Source organism: Leptonychotes weddellii, chromosome 8, assembly GCF_054177405.1.
Source record: "Leptonychotes weddellii isolate Sample4059 chromosome 8, ASM5417740v2, whole genome shotgun sequence".
Lineage (NCBI taxonomy): Eukaryota > Metazoa > Chordata > Mammalia > Carnivora > Phocidae > Leptonychotes > Leptonychotes weddellii.
In genome coordinates this window covers 100,021,003-100,038,571 of record NC_138376.1, presented here as the reverse complement: position 1 = coordinate 100,038,571, position 17,569 = coordinate 100,021,003, and the positions used below count along the sequence as shown (strand labels likewise).

At 40.3% G+C, this 17,569-nt stretch overlaps 1 protein-coding gene and 1 long non-coding RNA gene across 2 annotated transcripts in view; both read left to right on the top strand.

Annotated features, from left to right (window-relative positions):
* The window catches only part of SAMD3 (sterile alpha motif domain containing 3), a 50,290-nt gene that overhangs the window by 8,818 nt on the left and 23,903 nt on the right, over nt 1-17,569 (top strand). The window contains exons 5-6 of the mRNA XM_081829372.1: nt 13,471-13,656; nt 13,914-14,025. Coding sequence (XP_081685498.1) covers nt 13,471-13,656; nt 13,914-14,025 — 298 coding nt within the window. The remainder of the gene's footprint in view (nt 1-13,470; nt 13,657-13,913; nt 14,026-17,569) is intronic.
* On the top strand, nt 4,531-10,888 carry LOC145723104 (uncharacterized). Its single transcript, XR_014147943.1, has 2 exons — nt 4,531-5,905; nt 6,122-10,888. It is a non-coding gene; the product is annotated as an uncharacterized LOC145723104 (long non-coding RNA).

Below are 17,569 nucleotides of genomic sequence, written 5' to 3'. Positions count from 1 at the left end.
TAATTATAAATTAGTCATGGTTTCATGCATATTTAGAAATTATTTTAATGATTTGTGTCATTGGTCTACATTTCCTTGGAGATGCAGAATGATCTCACTCTTCTGCCTGTGCTCAGTAAGGCAAACATCAGTGGGTCCCCACTTGATCGTCTGCATGATCACACACACAGCCAGATGAGGGGCACCGCGGTCGTCTGCGCATCTTACCCAGCGCATAACAGGGGGAGGTTCAGTGAAGTGCACCAAAGACAATACACGTGATAAATTGTCACAGGTCGGTGGAGTAAGAATCCCTCAGAGGGAAATGCAGGAGCCCACCGTCTCCCACCACAAGGTGTCTAGAATATCTATACCTAAAGGATCTGAGCTTTGGAAGTGTTACATTGTAACTCTAGTCCTTAACTGGAGATTTCCCAGTGTACACAAACACGGTAAATACTATGAGGAGTCCTACAGTGAGAAAACCCATTTGACTTTGTTCAAACCCGAATTCTTTCACTGTGTAAAATCTATTAACAGGGCACCTGGGTGGCTCAGTCGTTAAGCGTCTGCCTTCGGCTCAGGTCGTGATCCCAGGGTCCTGGGATCGAGCCCCGTATTGGGCTCCCTGTTCGGCGGGAAGCCTGCTTCTCCCTCTCCCACTCCCCCTGCTGTGTTCCCTCTCTCGCTGTCTCTCTCTGTCAAAATAAATAAATAAAATCTTTTTAAAAAATTAAAATAAAATAAAGTCTATTAACATTACAAAACACACCCCAGGAAATACTGACTTAAAGATTTCTTACCCAAGCAAGGTTGCATTCATTCCTTTCATACATAAATGTTTACTGAATGCTGATTCTGGGCCAGGCCCTGATGTCAGCACTGAGGATATAGTAGCGAATGAAGCAGACCAAACCTCCTGCCCCGCCCCCCGTTCCAAAGGGGGAGAAAAATAGCAAGTAAATGTGACACTCCATTATAACATATTTAAGTGTTATAACGATCATTAATGCAAAGAAAAAAGGAGGGGGGATAGAGAGTGAGTGGCACCGTGTGTGTGTGTGTGTGTGTGTGAGTGTGTGTGTGAGCGTTCAGGAGGGTTCTATTTCAGATGGTATTTTCAGGGAAGTCTTTTGACTTTGACTAGGTGATGCTTGAGCACAGACCCAGACGAAATGAGAAATACTGGCTCACTAAGCTAGAACTGAAATTTCCTTCAGGGGAGGATATCTGTGGGCCCCGCCAAGCAGGAACTGCAGAATCAGGGGAAATTGGGCTGAGACACTTGATAAATGTTTCTCTAACTCTTACGCATTCCCATTAAGTCTAATATGCAGTCTTCAGAGATCTAAAGTAAGCTTGAGTTCTAAACTGTTCTCCCCCTTTTTGTTCAGTGCGAAAGTTCCTGAATACACACACCATGAGCTCTCGGTGTGATTCAGACTGTGGGGGAGGGGGGTGGGGGCACTTTAGTCCTCGCCCAGGGGACCTCCGCGTCTCATAGACAAGACTGGCGTGTCAGCTGACAATTGCCGTATGGGAAAGAGAGGTAGAAGCAGGAAGGCGCAGGGGAGGGAAAGAAGTTAAGACTTTCAAAGAAGCCAGGATGGAGAAAGCCTCTGGGGGGATACTTCACAAAAACTGAGTGAGGATTTTCAAAGATGATTAGAAATTCAGCTAAAGGAAAGCAGGGCAGGAAAGGAAAAGGACATCCACAGCAAGGCAAACAGCCCGTGCCGACGTACGAACCCCTGAAACAGTCTCGGGGATTCTGTGAAGTATTTTGGGAAAGTGACAGGTAGAGGTGGAGAAAATGGAATTATGGGAGGTGGTAAGAGGTAAGGAGGCTCTGTGCTATGGGCATGAGCAGAGCAACTGTACCTCAGGTTCACCGGCAGGATTTAAACAAAAGACACAAGTGCCCTAGACCAGTGCTTCTCAAGCTCTTCTGTACTTGAAAATCACCTGGGAGTCTTGTTAAAATGCGGGTTCTGGTTTCATAGGTCAGGGGTGGGGCCTGAGATTAAGCATGTCTAACAAGTTCCCAGGGAATGCCAAAGCTAGGGCTACCCTTGAGTAGCAAGGCACGAGGCCAGTAAGAGTTTCTGGTGATGTACAATAGACTAAGTGTCTGTGTCCCTCCAAATTTCATATGTTGAAACTTTAATCCCAATGTGATGGTATTTGGAAGGGGGGCATTGGGAGGTAATTAGGTCATGAGGGTGGAGCCCTAATGGGATGGGATTGGTGCCATTGTAAGAAGAGGCCAGAGAACTTGCTGGTTCTCCCTCCATCATGTGAGGACATGACAGGAGAACAGGCTTCTGCAAGCCAGGAAGAGGGCGCTTACCAAGACCCCAGCTGTGCAGGCACCCAGATCTCAGACTGCCAGCCCCCAGAGCTGTGAGAAATCAAAGTTTGTTGTTTCAGCTACCCAGTGTAATTTGTTCCAGCAGCTCAAACTAAGACAGGATGGGACCTGTGGGCCTGTGCATCAGTATTTTTTATTTATTTATTTATTTGTGAGAGAGAGAGAGAGAGGAGCAGAGGGAGAGCATCTTCAGGCAGACTCCCCGCTGAGCCCGGAGCCCGACCCAGGGCTCAATCCCACGACCCAGAGATCATGACCTGAGCCAAAACCAAGAGTTGGATGCTCAACCTACTGAGCCACCCAGGCGCCCCCTGTGCATTAGTATTTTTTAAAGTTCCACTCACAATTCTAGTACATAATGAGAATCGAGAACCATTGCTATAGATTACAGAGAGTTTTTGTCATTTATTGGGATAGTGATGCAGGGAATGGATTGAAGAAAAAAATGAGAGGAGGAAGATGCTAGACTACAGTTTAAGCAATAGATGATGAAGGTATAAACTAAGACAGTGGTAATGGTGAAAATGATATTTAAAAATAAAATCAAGAGGACTTGATGATTAATTAATGCAGGACATTTACAGCAAGGCAAGGGAAGAGTCTCGCTAGGTGGTTAAGTTTTCTCTTGTATTTTAGGCTTGAGCAACTAGGTGATGGTGGTGCCCTCATCTTAAATAAGAAAACAAATATCAGAATAGCATTGTGAAGGAGATGTATAACAGTCTATTCAATAGAATTCAGTGGGATGAAAAAAAGAGGTTCTGATAAGCCCAGGTCTGCTTCTCACTACTTTTTATCTTATTTTTCTTTTCTTTTCTTTTTATCTTTTCTTTTCACTTTTTTTAAATTATTCTCCTCATTACTTTACATATTAACATTACATATAAGTAAACACCAGACAGGAGTCAGTTGGAACACCAGTTCACTAATACAGCCTGTAAAGGAGAGGGACTACCATTTTTGTTCAGAAGTCTGTTTTTCTACATTCCGCAGTGAACCACTGAATGCCCTTACCTACTGTGATAGTCAGTGATAAATCAGGTTACCTGAATCCTTACAAATGCAAAACTGTGATTTTTATGAAGCTATATAGAGGAGGATCTGGCAAACCCCAGCCCAGGTGAGCAGGGTTGGGGAGAGACCAAGTCACTAAAGGTCTTGCCCTGTAAGGCACATAAAACCAGCCACTCTGGACCAGATTTGAGAAGTGAATTTTGTACCCTAATCTGCATCCCCCCCAAAGATGCTCTGAGGACATATACTGTTCTCTGTGAGGTCAGGATCCAAAAGTCTAGTAGTATGAAGGTGGATTTTTTTTTTTTAAAGCTGCCTTAGATCCATTCAATCCTGAATGATCAGATTTTGATACTTCTAAAGTACAAATAGTAGTATTGAACCATTTTGCGACAACGGAGTAGGTAATGTCTCATTATTTTTGCTTATGTGTGCATGAGGAACAAAAACAAAAAAGAGGGATAGCTCTGTGAGACCTATCTATGAGTTCTTGTGACTGTCATGAAAGGCTAGAAGTTTCTGGATTTTTGTATGTGTGTCAGTACCAAGAGGAATTGAGCAATGGGAAGACATAAAATATTTATTTATTTTAGGCTTCTTTTTGTGATTAGTCAGAGCCCCAAAGGCTGCTGGGTCTCTGAATCTCACACTGGCAGCCAAAGACGGGGAGAATTTGAGAGGAGTCTGTCTGTCTGTGCCACAGTACATGCCTGATTCCATTCACATCTCTACCCTGTTTTTATGTCTGATTATGTGTTCACACATGCACTTCAGAAACTAAATTCCTCTGGAAGCCCGACAGTTTAAATGCAGGATGTGAAAGCCCACAGCTATGAAACATAAATTAAAAGCAAACATCAAAATGCTGAGAATGTGCAGCAAACATTTTCTGAATTAGTGGTGGGGACCGTCAGTTCCGGCAAGAGAAGAGCATATTTCCTTCACGGTCCAGGCGCGTCTTGCAGTGACATTGTTCACTGTTTCCAGAGGAGGTACCTCACCTTGTTCATTCTCTTCACTGAGCTTTTCCACGTATCTCTTCACTCAGCTTTTCCAAACTTCTTGTTCACCTTGTTTTCTTAGCAGTCTTGCTGAGCTAAAGTCTTGCTGATCTAAAGTAAAGCAGGCGATCACCAGAGCACTGGTATGTGACACAGAGCAATGTTTCTGTATCACTTGTAGTTAGGTAAAGTGTGATCACTCTTTTGAAGAGACATATTATAACATCCTTTCCTTTTTTAGGCTAAGATGACAGCGAGTTCTTTAAACAGATGTCTAAGGCTTCAATAGCTTCCTTCCTCTTCTTCTACGTTCCCAAAACCTCTCAGCCTTTAGATGATGCTGTGGTCACATGCTATTCAGCTTTGGAGTTGAACATGTAAAGTTGGGCATGCCAATCGATAACATTGTCAGTGTATAAAATCTGTGAGCTTGGGTGTGGAGAAGAATAAAATGAAAATAAGATCTCAAAAGAAAGTGGCTGGTGAGACACAACCTTTCAGTCCAGTCCCTGGAGAACATAGTATTTGTCATCACTTTCTTTCCAATGATGGGAAGACTATCCCTGGTGGTACTTCAGATATGAAGGCCAAGTCCTGTAGCCAGAATGGATATTCTTCACAGAAAAGTGCCCCATTTGTCCCTTGTTCTTCTTCCTGGAGAACCAGAAAGCCATACTATTTTATAAGATTAAAAAAACATCAAGGTTCCTGAAGGTAGCAGGTGATCTCTAAGCAGGTGCCCTTGGAGAAAGGTGCCATTTGGGCTCTGAAGTTTAAAAAAGCAGGGATGATTCATGAAATGACTGTGGCTCCAAAAGTCAACCAGGATTCAGATGAAAGTGATGCAAACTCTGCCCCTGGTTCTGGAGAGAAGCCTCATGGGATACAGCTGAGGACGGGTGAGACACTGAGATAAACTCCTATGGGAGGCTTTTTTTGGGGGAGGAGGAGTGTGTTTGATCATTTGGTAATTCTCCACAGCTGCAGTCTAATTCTTATATACCTTTTGTGTCTACAGAGGACTCTGCTCCAATCCCAGATCTGCCTCTCTAGGATTTGGGTCCCACTGGTTTTCGTATCTCAAACATAAGGACTCATGTGACCCTTCTTTTTGCTGACACATTGGCTTGATGCCTTGCTAGCCAATGGTTCCTTTGAGAGTGGGCAATTTTTAATGTAACGGAACTCTCCTTTTGGAAAGATATCAATTTTATGTGTGAAAACACAAGTGTATGGAATAGAAGACCGCCTTTATCTGTCATAGAATATTACATTGAATATTTTAGAACTCTCTCAAATGTTCCTAAATCTTTTACAACATTTTTGTTACAAACTGTTCCACTCCACAAATTCACAGGGAAATCAGAGCAGATAAGGAGGCAAGACTTAGTTGAAGCCCATGGGACCAACAGTGGACTAGGCCATGTGGGGGTGCAGACAAGGAAGACCACCTGAAAGCCAGAAGAGTGGAGGAGAGTCCACCTGAAGAGAGAGCTTAAGATGAGCCCAGAAGAATGAAGGGAAACTTAAGGCTTTCTGGGTGAGAGAGAGAGAATGGCTGACACATGTGTAGTGTGTTCTGGAGATACAGAAAGCATGATTTTTGGCTGGATCTGAGCATTCACATTGGATAGTAGCTGATGACAAGATAGCACAAAATTGGACCATAGTATGAATGATCCTAATTATGATGATGATGAATTCAAATTTGGGATGTTCAGAAGTTGTACACCATGAATTTTATCTTTGTTCACAGATTCTAAAAACCCTATCACCTGCTTTATTTGTGGAGATGTACAAAGGGAGAATGAGAAAATTTCCTTGAAGACCAGAGTCAACTAAACTGGAAGCAACAGTTTTGGACTCTTAATATGTTTTAATTCATAAAAAAACACTGAAGCTTTCTGGTCTGGAGGTTCAAGAGTTTATGTTCTCCCTGAAGCAAGGGGAGAATCTGCTTTCAGGGGGATAAAATAACTGCCAACAATCAATAGCTCTGAATGGGGGTTTTATTGCACGGAATAGTTCCAGGTGTTTCCTTCCAAACATACACTTTTACATTCAAATGTATTAATAAATCATGGTTATTTTCCTCTTCTTGGAGAATTCCAGGAACCCAAAGGGCTGATAATTCAAGGATAGGCCTGGTTCAGACTTTCCCTTAGAAATAGGCAATAGTAACTCTATTCTCAGGGAGACCAGATACTGAAGATGCTATTGGTCAAAGAGATGAACATAGTACACTGGGTCCCCGATGGCCTGTCTACTGTGTTCAATGCTTAGTATCTGCTTGCTGGGGACAGAAGAATCCTGAATCACCCATGTCACTCAAAAGTATGAGTTACACTGTTAAGAAAACAGGAAAAGTATCATGCCTATAACAATTGGGAAAAGGGTGAAGTTTGCATGGTGAATCACAAAAGGCAAAACATCCAGCATGGGCAGGTGTTGATGACAAAGTTTCAGCTTTCCCATACACTTGGTCTTTAAACTATGAGACTTTTAGATTTGCAGCTAAATTTCCACATTGGCTTCTGTCTAATCCCAGCAATCTTTCAGTACCTGAGGTATTTTTAATTCTTTTACAGACAGGGAATAGTCCCCCCAAAATGCTGGATTCTTGGGTATTTGGACTGCATGTGGCTCATACATGATGTCCAGTTATCAGATCACATAAGCCCAGAAACAGCTGACCTTCTCTATAGACTCCAGTCACTGTGGCAGTTGTCAGTCACAGACAGATAACCTGTGAGTGGTCCTTCAGAATAAACTGCTTCAAAAGACAAGAGTTGAAGTGATAGTCCAAGTGTTTATCATATTAGGGCAAAATTTGTTATATGATTAGGACAAATGTAGGAGGCCAGCAATAGCCCACTCTCCATGTGATATGCTTCTTTTCCAGTTCTATTTTAGGTTTGAATATCTTGTTTGTCTTCTCTCTGGAGGTAGTTTTCTTATGGATATTCCTCCTGGGCATCCATATTCTTATCATGACAGGGCAACTGGGTGCTAGGAAGAGCTTCTCTGTAGGAACCTGGGAGCCTGGCAAGCTGCAGAGAGATGTTACTTTTGAATAGCATCGTTGACAGCTGTTTTAACACGTCTAGACCTCAGATGTCCAGGTCTGAGTTGGCATAGTTTGCTATGGTCATTCAATTAGACCAGGAGCCATGGGCCTAGAACCTGAGTTGCTTCTTTCTCTTAGGCATGGTTACTATGTCAAGCAAGACTGGTGTAGTATACTGGGTCCCCGGGCTATGTCTTGGGTCAAGGAGTAAACTGGAAGCCATTAACCAGTTCTAGCTGGCTGCTGTACTGACATGATGATATCAGTGTTTAAATAAAATGAGATAGAAGATCAAGAGGAGAAGATTTTATGACTATCTATGGGGATGAAACATGACAACATGGAATTTAAAAAATACACTATTACCATATTGTTTGTCAATCTCTTTTCTCCTTATTTTTTAGATTGGATTATTTCGATTGCTCTGCCTTCAAGCTAACTGACTCTTCTCTATATAATGTCAATTCTACTGTTAATCCTATCTAGTACATTGTTTAATTTCAAATTTTGTGATGTCCTATTATTTTCATCACTCTAGCATATTTTCCTTTAAGTCACTGAACATTGTTATACTAGTGGTCTTAAAGTCCTCATAGACATCTAGATCATCTCAGCATCACACTCTATTAATTGTTTTTACTCTTGAGAAAGGGTCACACTTTTCTGGGGTTTTTGTTTGTTTATATTACATAATTATGGATTGTATCTTAGATATCGTGAATGTCACAATGTGGAGACTCCTGATTCTGTACTATTCACTAGAAGAGTGTTGATTGTTGGTTAGTTTGTTTTAGCAAAGCAACAAAATTGGTTGGGCTCGAACTGAAAACTGTCTCGGGGATCAGCTCAAATTCAAGTTTAGTTCTCTTGTTCTTAGTTGGGCTGTGAACATGTGTAGTTCTAGATCAGCCAAAGATTTGGACAGTTTATACACAGAATTCGTAGTTCCCTCTTATTAGCTATCTCCTTTTGAGGATTCTCTTCCTCTTTCTGGAGAGAAGGTTGCCTAAACTCTGTCCACTAATTCAGTAGTCCAGAAAGACTGCAGGTTTTTAGTAGAGTTTTGAGCAGCACTGCCTGAGGCCTGCCTTCAGACCAAAAGTCATAAAAAGGAAACTCCTTCCGTCTTCTTTTTCTTCCAAGTGTAGATTCTCTTCAGAATCTGCCTGCTTTTTTTCTACTTTCTGGTGTTTTCCGATAATTTTTGTTTGCTTATTTGTTTATTTTTGTATTTTGTCCAGTGCTAATAGTTATTATTCATAGGATAGTTTGTCCAGTGTGAGCTGATTAGGCCATATATAAGAGATAATATATAGAGGAATTTTCATGACACCCAGATGTGAAGAATTAAGACATTTAGGTATTAAGTCTGAGTTGCTAAAGAGATACAATGAAAGAGATACAATGAAAGACACATAGAAATTGGAATGGGGTCTTAGTCAGCTCAGCTGCTGTAATAAAATAGACTGGGTGTTTAAACAACAAATTTATTTCTTACATTCTGGAGGCTGGAAAGCCCAAGATCAAAGTGCCAGCCAATTTAGTTTCTGTTGAGAGCTTTCTTCCTGGCTTGCAAATGGCCAATATGATGGAGAAAGAGAGTGTGCTCTCTGATGCCTCTTCTTACAAGGACACAAATTCTATATATCAGGGGGCTCATTTTACCTTAATTATTTTTATAAAGGTCCTATCTCCTACTATAGCCCCATTGGGGATTAGGGCTCCAACATATGAATGTTGTTGGGGGAGACACAATTTAGTCTATAGCAAATGGAAAACTGGCTTTGAAATGAAAAGATTATACATTATTTTAGACGTGTTGAGTATGAAATGAATAATATACAAATTGCTGGAGATGGAGGCTGAGGCATAGAAAAAAGAAGATTATTGATGATTTATAAACCTTCAACATATAGCTTCAACATGTAGCTTCAACATGTAGAGTTGAGGCCATGGGGGTTGGATGAGCTGTATGAGGAAGAAAGCGTAGATCAAAACTAAGGATTAAGAGGGCAAAGACCAAGCCATGTGCAAACTCTCATAGAAGATAAAGGATGAATAAGTCAGCAAATAAAACAAATTAGTTCTTGGAGAGATAGAAAGAAAGGAGGAAAGTAAAATAGTGTGTAGGAAAATGAGAAAGAAAAGGGGGCTGTGCAAAAGTGGTCAATTGTGCTATATGTGGTGAGAAAGGTCTTGAAAAAGGCCAGTGTTAAAAGGCCCTGGATTTGTAAATTAGGAAACTGTTATTGACTTTTGAGGAGGTAGTCTTACAAAGTGATTGGAAAGATATTAATGTGCAAGAGATTAAGGAAAGGCAGGATGGGAGTGACATGAAGGACATATTTGGAGCCTAGATGGTGAGTTGGATAACTGGCTAGCAAATGCAGTGAGGAGCCACTGAATGTTGAGAACAAATTGAATTCAGCCATTCACAGATAACCACTCCTTTCAGCTGACCACGTTCATCCTTTCATCAGTCATTGTGCATTAACTCTACTAAAGCAAAATTATCTATGCTGGAGATAAAATAGTCTCTGCTCCCGTGTAACACATATGTGTCTTCTGCTCACTGCCAAGGCTCAACCTCTGTCTTCTGTGCATTGAAATCTTTCCTTAGAGAGCTAGAGCTCAACCTGACCTGTTCTTTTTTTTTTTATGTTATATCTTTTTTTAAATTTTATTATGTTATGTTAATCACCATACATTACATCATTAGTTTTTGATGTAGTGTTCCATGATTCATTGTTTGCGTAAAACACCCAGTGCTCCATTCAGTACGTGCCCTCTTTAATACCCATCACCAGGCTAACCCATCCCCCCACCCCCTCCGCTCTAGAAACCTCAGTTTGTTTCTCAGAGTCCGTAGTCTCTCCCCTTAATTTTTCCCTTCCTACTATCTTCTTTTTTTTAACATATAATGTATTATTTGTTTCAGAGGTACAGGTCTGTGATTCAACAGTCTTACACAATTCCTGTGAATTGAGTAAAACCTGACCTGTTCTTAGCAGAGCCATCTTCTTTACCCAAGGTGAGCTCCCTACTGTCTGCAAAATTTGATGATTTTTCACTCTAATTGAAGTAGTGAGCAATGGGTGTTGTACACAACTGATGAATCCCTAAATTCTACCTCTGAACTAATAATACAGTGTATGTTAATTAAATTGAATTTAAATTAAAAACTTTAAAAATCAAAAAAATAAATATAAGGGGCGCCTGAGTGGCTCAGTCGGTTAAGCGTCTGCCTTCGGCTCAGGTCATGATCCTAGGGTCCTGGGATCAAGCCCCGCATCGGGCTCCCTGCCCAGCGGGAAGCCTGCTTTTCCCTCTCCCACTCTTCCTGCTTGTGTCCCCTCTCTCGCTGTGTCTCTCTTTGTCAAATAAATAAACAAAATCTTAAAATAAAATAAAATAAAATAAAATAAGCATGTTTTAAAAAAATAATAAAAAAATAAATATAAGAAAACTAAAAAATGTTATACAACGTTTCAGAATCAATGAGCTTTTTCATGAGAACCTCATGAAAAAATTTTAAATTAGTGCATATTGCAATAATGACTATGTCATTTATCAGATGTATCAACTTTATTATAAGTTTTTATATTACACATATAAACTCTACATATAAACTGAGTATTTAGTTCCATAGACTTTGATTCAGTTAGACTGGGATCAATCCTAGCCATTAATATTGTCTTAAAAGCTTTCCAGTTGATTTTATTGGATACCCAGGATTGAGAGCCATTGGATCAGCATTTTGTTGTTTTGTGGTATTTTGTTGAAGAGCATTGGCACTGAGGTGGGAACAGAAATATTAGTGTCCTCTCAGTTTGGGATTGCTTTTTGCTGCCTGCACTTGCTATAGGGTGACTTCTATTGGTGTTCTGCTCAACTGTACCTCACTAAAGATAAGATGAATAATCTTAACCTCACAGTAAAGATTTTTTTTTGATCCAAAGTCAATATCATTTTATGGATGGTAAATGATTGTGCATGCAATTATCTGCTTCCAAATTAGAGTGTATTTTTAATTTCTGATGAGTCCCTTTACTTGTGTAATATTTGTTTGGACTTGTATTAGTTAGCATAACTTGTATTCTCCTCACTTCCAGAATACCTTGTTAAATTGCTTTAATGTAAAGAAAAAAGTCTGATGCCTCTGATTTTGCCTGATGATGCTATTAAAGGGAAGATGGAATATCTAGCTTTGATAGAGCTTAGTATGTGTCTAGCTACATTTAGGGAGTTTGACAAAAAATAATGCTGTAGAGTCCTACCCTTATTTTGAGGAGAAGTGACATATAGGAAAATCTATAGAACAAGAAGGTAAAAACTGTACGAAGCCCTATCTGATGGCATGGAAATACTGAAGTTACCCATTGATGCAGTACTAAATAAGAGATAGCAACCTCAAAATCCTAAAGGGGTCATGCAGCTAATTTAGCCACTAGAAACTTCTGGGGAAAAGGAGATAAAATGTTCTGAAACCAATTTAACACCTGCGCAGTTATAGCACCTTTTAAAAACATTGGCAAAGCACAAAATACGGCAAACAAAACCTGCCTTACTTTACACCCTTGGTCTGGGTGAGTAAAGGCTAGATCACAGGTGAAAGAAACAAGTTAATGCAATAGGAAAGGAAATTGGGATTGTAGAAGACGAATTGGCATACGGTAGACTCCCAGTAACTATTGGCTGAAAGATTAAAGAAATGAGAAACATACTGGAAGTAGTTTGGGCTGAAGCACAAATTTCATCTGGGAATTGCCTGTTGCTGCATTGGATCAAGCATTATATTATCTGTGTGCTTCTTCTAGCCAGGACATATTCTCCCCACTGATATAGGACTGCCAAAGGGGGAATAAACGAGGGAGCTTATCATGAAAAGAGAGGAGAGTGCTTTCTCTTCTTTAGTCTCTCTGTTTCATTATGCCTCATGTACTCTTATAATATATGACCTCAAATTCCAAAGGAAGCCTGGCCTTTCAAAACTCATGAGAATTTTGTTTGGACAACGGAGGATTCCCTGGGTGTGCCAGAAAATAGACCTACTTAGGCTAATTCAGGAAAACCTTCTGTTCTTTGTCGTCTACTTGGCTCACCTCTACTCCTTTGCTTCCATTCCAAGGCAAGCTGATTGCCTCTGGTAACTTGTTAGGAAATTTTACTAGAGATTCTTCTTTTTACACACTTCATGATCAGTTACTAACTTCAAGGTTTTCAAGTGGTTCTGATATTTAATTCTATAAATAGCTTTATTGTGGTATCATTTAGATAACATAAAATTCATCTATTTAAAATAGACAGCTCAGCTAATTTTAGCCAATTTATACAGGTGCCCAACCACCATCCCAGTCCATTTTGGGATGCTTCCATCCCCCTGAATAACTCCCTTGCACCCCTTTGCAGTCAGTCCCCGCTCTGATCTCCAGCCCCAGGCAAACACTGATCAGCTTGATTTGCTTTCTGTGGCTATAGTTTTCTCTAGTCTTTTTTAGAAACTTCATCTGAATATAAGTATCTGATATGTACTTTTAATTTAGAAACTCAGTTTACCTTATTAAAATGGCCAGTTTATATTTCACTATAAACAGTAACAGAGTAAATCAGTTAGAAGAATTTTCTTAATCAAGTGCAGAGACTTTAATTGTATGCCTCATTTGCTTGGCTGAGTTGCAACTTACTCTCTTTTAGTTGGATATCTTGTTCAGTTTTGAGCTATGCATTACATATTACCTCTTCAAGATGTATGAATCAATCTTCTTTCCAACTTTAGGCTTTATTCCACAGTCAATTTTATTAAGACATGTTTTCCAGAACTACAAATATTTATGTGTGTGCAAAGTGGAAAAAAAACAGAGATACCTAATCAGCCTTCAAACATTTGCGGATAGATGAATGGATGCAAGATGGATTGATGAATTCCATATTTAGCCCTCAGGAAAGTGGTTTATATTGTAAGTTCTCGGATGTAGAGAATTCACAAATTGCTCCTATTTGAAATAGAATTTCACTATCTGTGTGTTTTTATTTAACAGAAGGAATATGAAACATGTTCTAGCAAGGAATAAAGCATTGCAATGGACTAAGTCCTATGTTTTACCAGAGTTTCCCTATGATGTCAAATGCATGTTAGCAGAACAGAAGTGTCCCGATCACAGCATGAGGATAAGGATCATTGAGTTTCTCCAGGCCGACATGACTAAGTATCTGGAAGGCTCACTGTGAGTAATAACAGGGTGGACTTGCTGCTTTGGGAGAGGGTCTGTTTTCAGAGTAGAGTAGAACTCATTTGGAACCAATGTGCTTCAGGTTTTGGATGACGTATTGGTAATAAGCCCAACATTGCCCAATATTTGAATATCTACATTGGTATGTAGGAGGATCTGAAGAACAGTGAGTATAATTTGGACTCAACTTATAGGAAAGAATGTGGGCTGCTGCTTGAAGTGAAAAATGTCCTCCTTGTTGCACTCACCAGGTATCCCAGCACCCAGCAGTACAATGATGTGGTCAACGCCTTGCTGCAGGCCCACCCTTTCCTGGACGAGGATGGCTGTGGCTTTGTAAGTGACCACATGGCGCCATACCATTCATCCCAACCCATCTTAAAATAATAGCATTGTATTGTCCAGTAATCTTATGCCCCATTCCCCTTCTCTCAGTCTCTCTCTATCCATCTATGTCTGTTTCTCTTTCGCTGTCTTCTTGGACTCATTGTCTCTGTCTGGTCTCTCTGATTCTGTTCTGTTAGCTCTATCTCATTCTGTCAGCTCCTGTTTTTTTTCTTAGCTTTGGTCTCTCTCTCTCCACTCCTCCTCCTTTTCCCTCTCTTTGCAAGATTGAGAGGAAGGTACAGAGATCTCTCATGTGCCCCCTGCCCCCACATGCATAGCCTCCCCCATTATGAATATCCCACACCAGAGTGGGACATTTGCTACAATGGGTGAACCTACATCGACATACCATTATCACCCAAAGTCCATAGTTTACATTAGGATTCATGCTTGTGGCTGTACGTTCTATGGGTTTAAACAAATGTATAATGACATGTATCCATCATTATTGTATCTTACAGAGTATTTTCACTGACCCAAAAATCCCCTGCGTCCCACCTATTCATCCCTTCCCCATCTCCTTCCTTTGTCTTCTTTGTCTGTCTGTCATCATCTTTCTGTCTCTCCCTCAAAGCAGTTTGGAAGCCTATGTGTACTGTTGAATCTCCAGGCAGGGTCTTTAGGGGGATGTAATACACAGAAGGAGAAGGACATGACTGTTCCTATGTCATTGCTATCATCACTGGAGTGTTGCTTGCCTTCCTTCCTTCTTTCCTTCCTTCCATTTTCTTTCTATATTTTCTGTGTGGATAGAATCAGAATTTTCTTAGTGGGAGAGGGCCATATATATTCTTATTTACCACCCAGACTCACGAAAGGAATTGTATTCTGTGTCTGGAACTAGGAACTATTGAAGCCCAGAATGGAATTTAGATATTTTTGCTTATAGTCTGACATCATTCCTAAAATATGCTGCTGCATATAAAAAGCATGCTGTAAAATAAACCACATTTTCTCTAAAAAAAAAAAACAAAAACACACACTATATAAAAAACCCTTAAAAACTACAAAAATAAACAAACCTAGAGTCCCAACATTGATAAACACACTGATATGCCTGACAAAATTGATTCTAAAAATGCCTTCTACACTCAAGATATACTATCTGCCAACTAATCATTGTTACTGTGTATAGAGACAGTTGCATTTTAAGAAAGAATTTAAATTTGCTCTTTGAATAAATGATATATTCACAAAGTTCAAAACTCTGAAGCTACAATAAGATATAAATGGAAAAGTCTCCCTCCCACCTCTGTCCCCCAGCTACCTAATCTTCCTCCCCAGAAGTAACTAATGTTATTAGAGATTCTTTCTAGAGAATCTTTGCATACATATAAGCAAATACATATTTATCCAATTACATTTTGACCTTTAGTTTCATGGTTATGAAAGTGAGACAAATAGAAAGTAATGAATAATGCTTACTTTGATCTTGTGTGCATTTTACCCACTTCTATCCCCAGTGGCATTAATGAAAGATGGCTAACTGAAAGAAACCTGAAAAATTGCTTAGCATGTTATGGCCCATGTTTGTACACATTGAATGGAAGGGGAAACTCTGGTGCATAGTAGAGAATGTTCATATGTGAATGCACGTGTGTGTGTGTGTGTGTGTGTATGTGAGAGAGAGAGAGCATGCACAAGTGATCAAGCTCTTTCTTCGTCATTTTTAGGGCTAATTTTATTCTCGACTTCTTATTTTGAAAATTTTCATGTCTACACAGAAGTTGAAAGAATGCTACAGTGACCACCCATATATCCTTTACCTCAATCAAGGTTTCTCCATCTTGGCAGTACTTAGAATTTAGGCTGGATGAGTCTTTGTGGTGGTGGCTGTATCCACATTGTAGGATAGTTAGCAGCATTCCTGGCACTCTCTAGGTGTGAGTAGCCCCCACCCACTCACCCAAAGCATGAGAACAACCACCCTGTCTCCAAACATTGCCACGCGCATTTTGGGAAGAGGGAAAAATCCTGATACTTAAGAATCACTGATCTAGATTCACTAGGTATTAATATTTTGTCATATTTATTTTTCCTGGCTCATATTTATCTCTTTGTTTTGGCTGAGCATTTGGAAACAAAAAATAGGTTTCAGATGCCATTCCTAAATACTTCGGCAGATATCTTGTAAGGACAAGGATGATGTCCTCTATAAGCACAATACCATTTTTATACCTAAGAAAATGAGCAATAATTGCATAATTTCATATGCAGTAACTGCATAAAGACATATATAAACCATATTCCCATTTCTCCAATTATTCCAAAAATGATTTTGTCTTTTCTATGTTCCTATCAGACAGTTAATAAGGAGAGCAGGGAGAGGCTGGGAAATGTCCTAGTATTTGATGGCTGTAATCTTTCCCACCAGATCAGCAGGTTTAGAAGGACTTCAGAGCTGTAGGAAACATGAGGGAAAAATGCATTTGCAATCATTCATATTTTAGAGCTAAGAAAAATGTAAGCCATCCATTCTTTGTGTGTTGTTGTAAAACAGCGGTGGCTGAGGGCAAACCCGCAAGGCTGTGGGAGGTGAGGGAGCGTCTCTGACTCATACATACTTATCATCAGAGTTGAAGCTGTCCGCCAGCCTCAGCCCACAGCAGTCCTCTGCAGGGCCGTGGAAGGCTTTATGAACAGCACTTTCATTTACAAATCACTTCTGTGAGTAGCAATCATGTTGGTCTCCCAAAACCCCAGGGCAGTTGACAGGACTGAGCTTGTTGTTCCATTTTATAGCTGAAGAAACTAAGACTGAAGAGTTACTTGCTGATTTCTTGGCTAAGACACACTAGGCCTAGACCCCGGGTCCTCCCAACATAGATCCTTCCTCTGAAGGGTAGGGAATAACTCTTCTAGAGACTTAAGCCAGGGAAGAAGGAATGGCAGAATCTAACTGCCAGACATGGTACTCATGTGATCTCGGTGGCATTCCCATTTGCCCATGAGGAAATAGAGCTTAGAAGAGGTGCCCAAAGTCACCCCAGTCTTGGGCCTCTTCAAGCACATGGCATGACAAGGAAGGGGAGGGGCTGAGAAGCAGCCTTGAGGCTCAGGTTTTAAGAGGCATTGGGCACATGATGATGAACATTTTTTCAGACACATGAAGAAATGTTCATCATCATTAGCCATCAGGGAAATTCAAATCAAAACCACATTGAAATACCACCTTACACCGGTTAAAATGGCAAAAATGGACAGGGAAAGAAACAACAAATGTTAGAGAGGTTGTGGAGAAAGGGGAACCCTCTTACACTGTTGGTGGGAATGCAAATTGGTACAGCCTCTTTGGAAAACAGTGTGGAGGTTCCTCAAAAAATTAAAAACAGTTACCTATGACCCAGCAATTGCACTCCTGGGTATTTACCCCAAAGACACAGATGTAGTGAAAAGAAGGGCCATATGCACCCCAATGTTCATAGCAGCAATGTCCACAGTAGCCAAACTGTGGAAAGAGCCGAGATGCCCTTCAACAGACGAATGGATAAAGAAGATGTGGTCCATATATACAATGGAA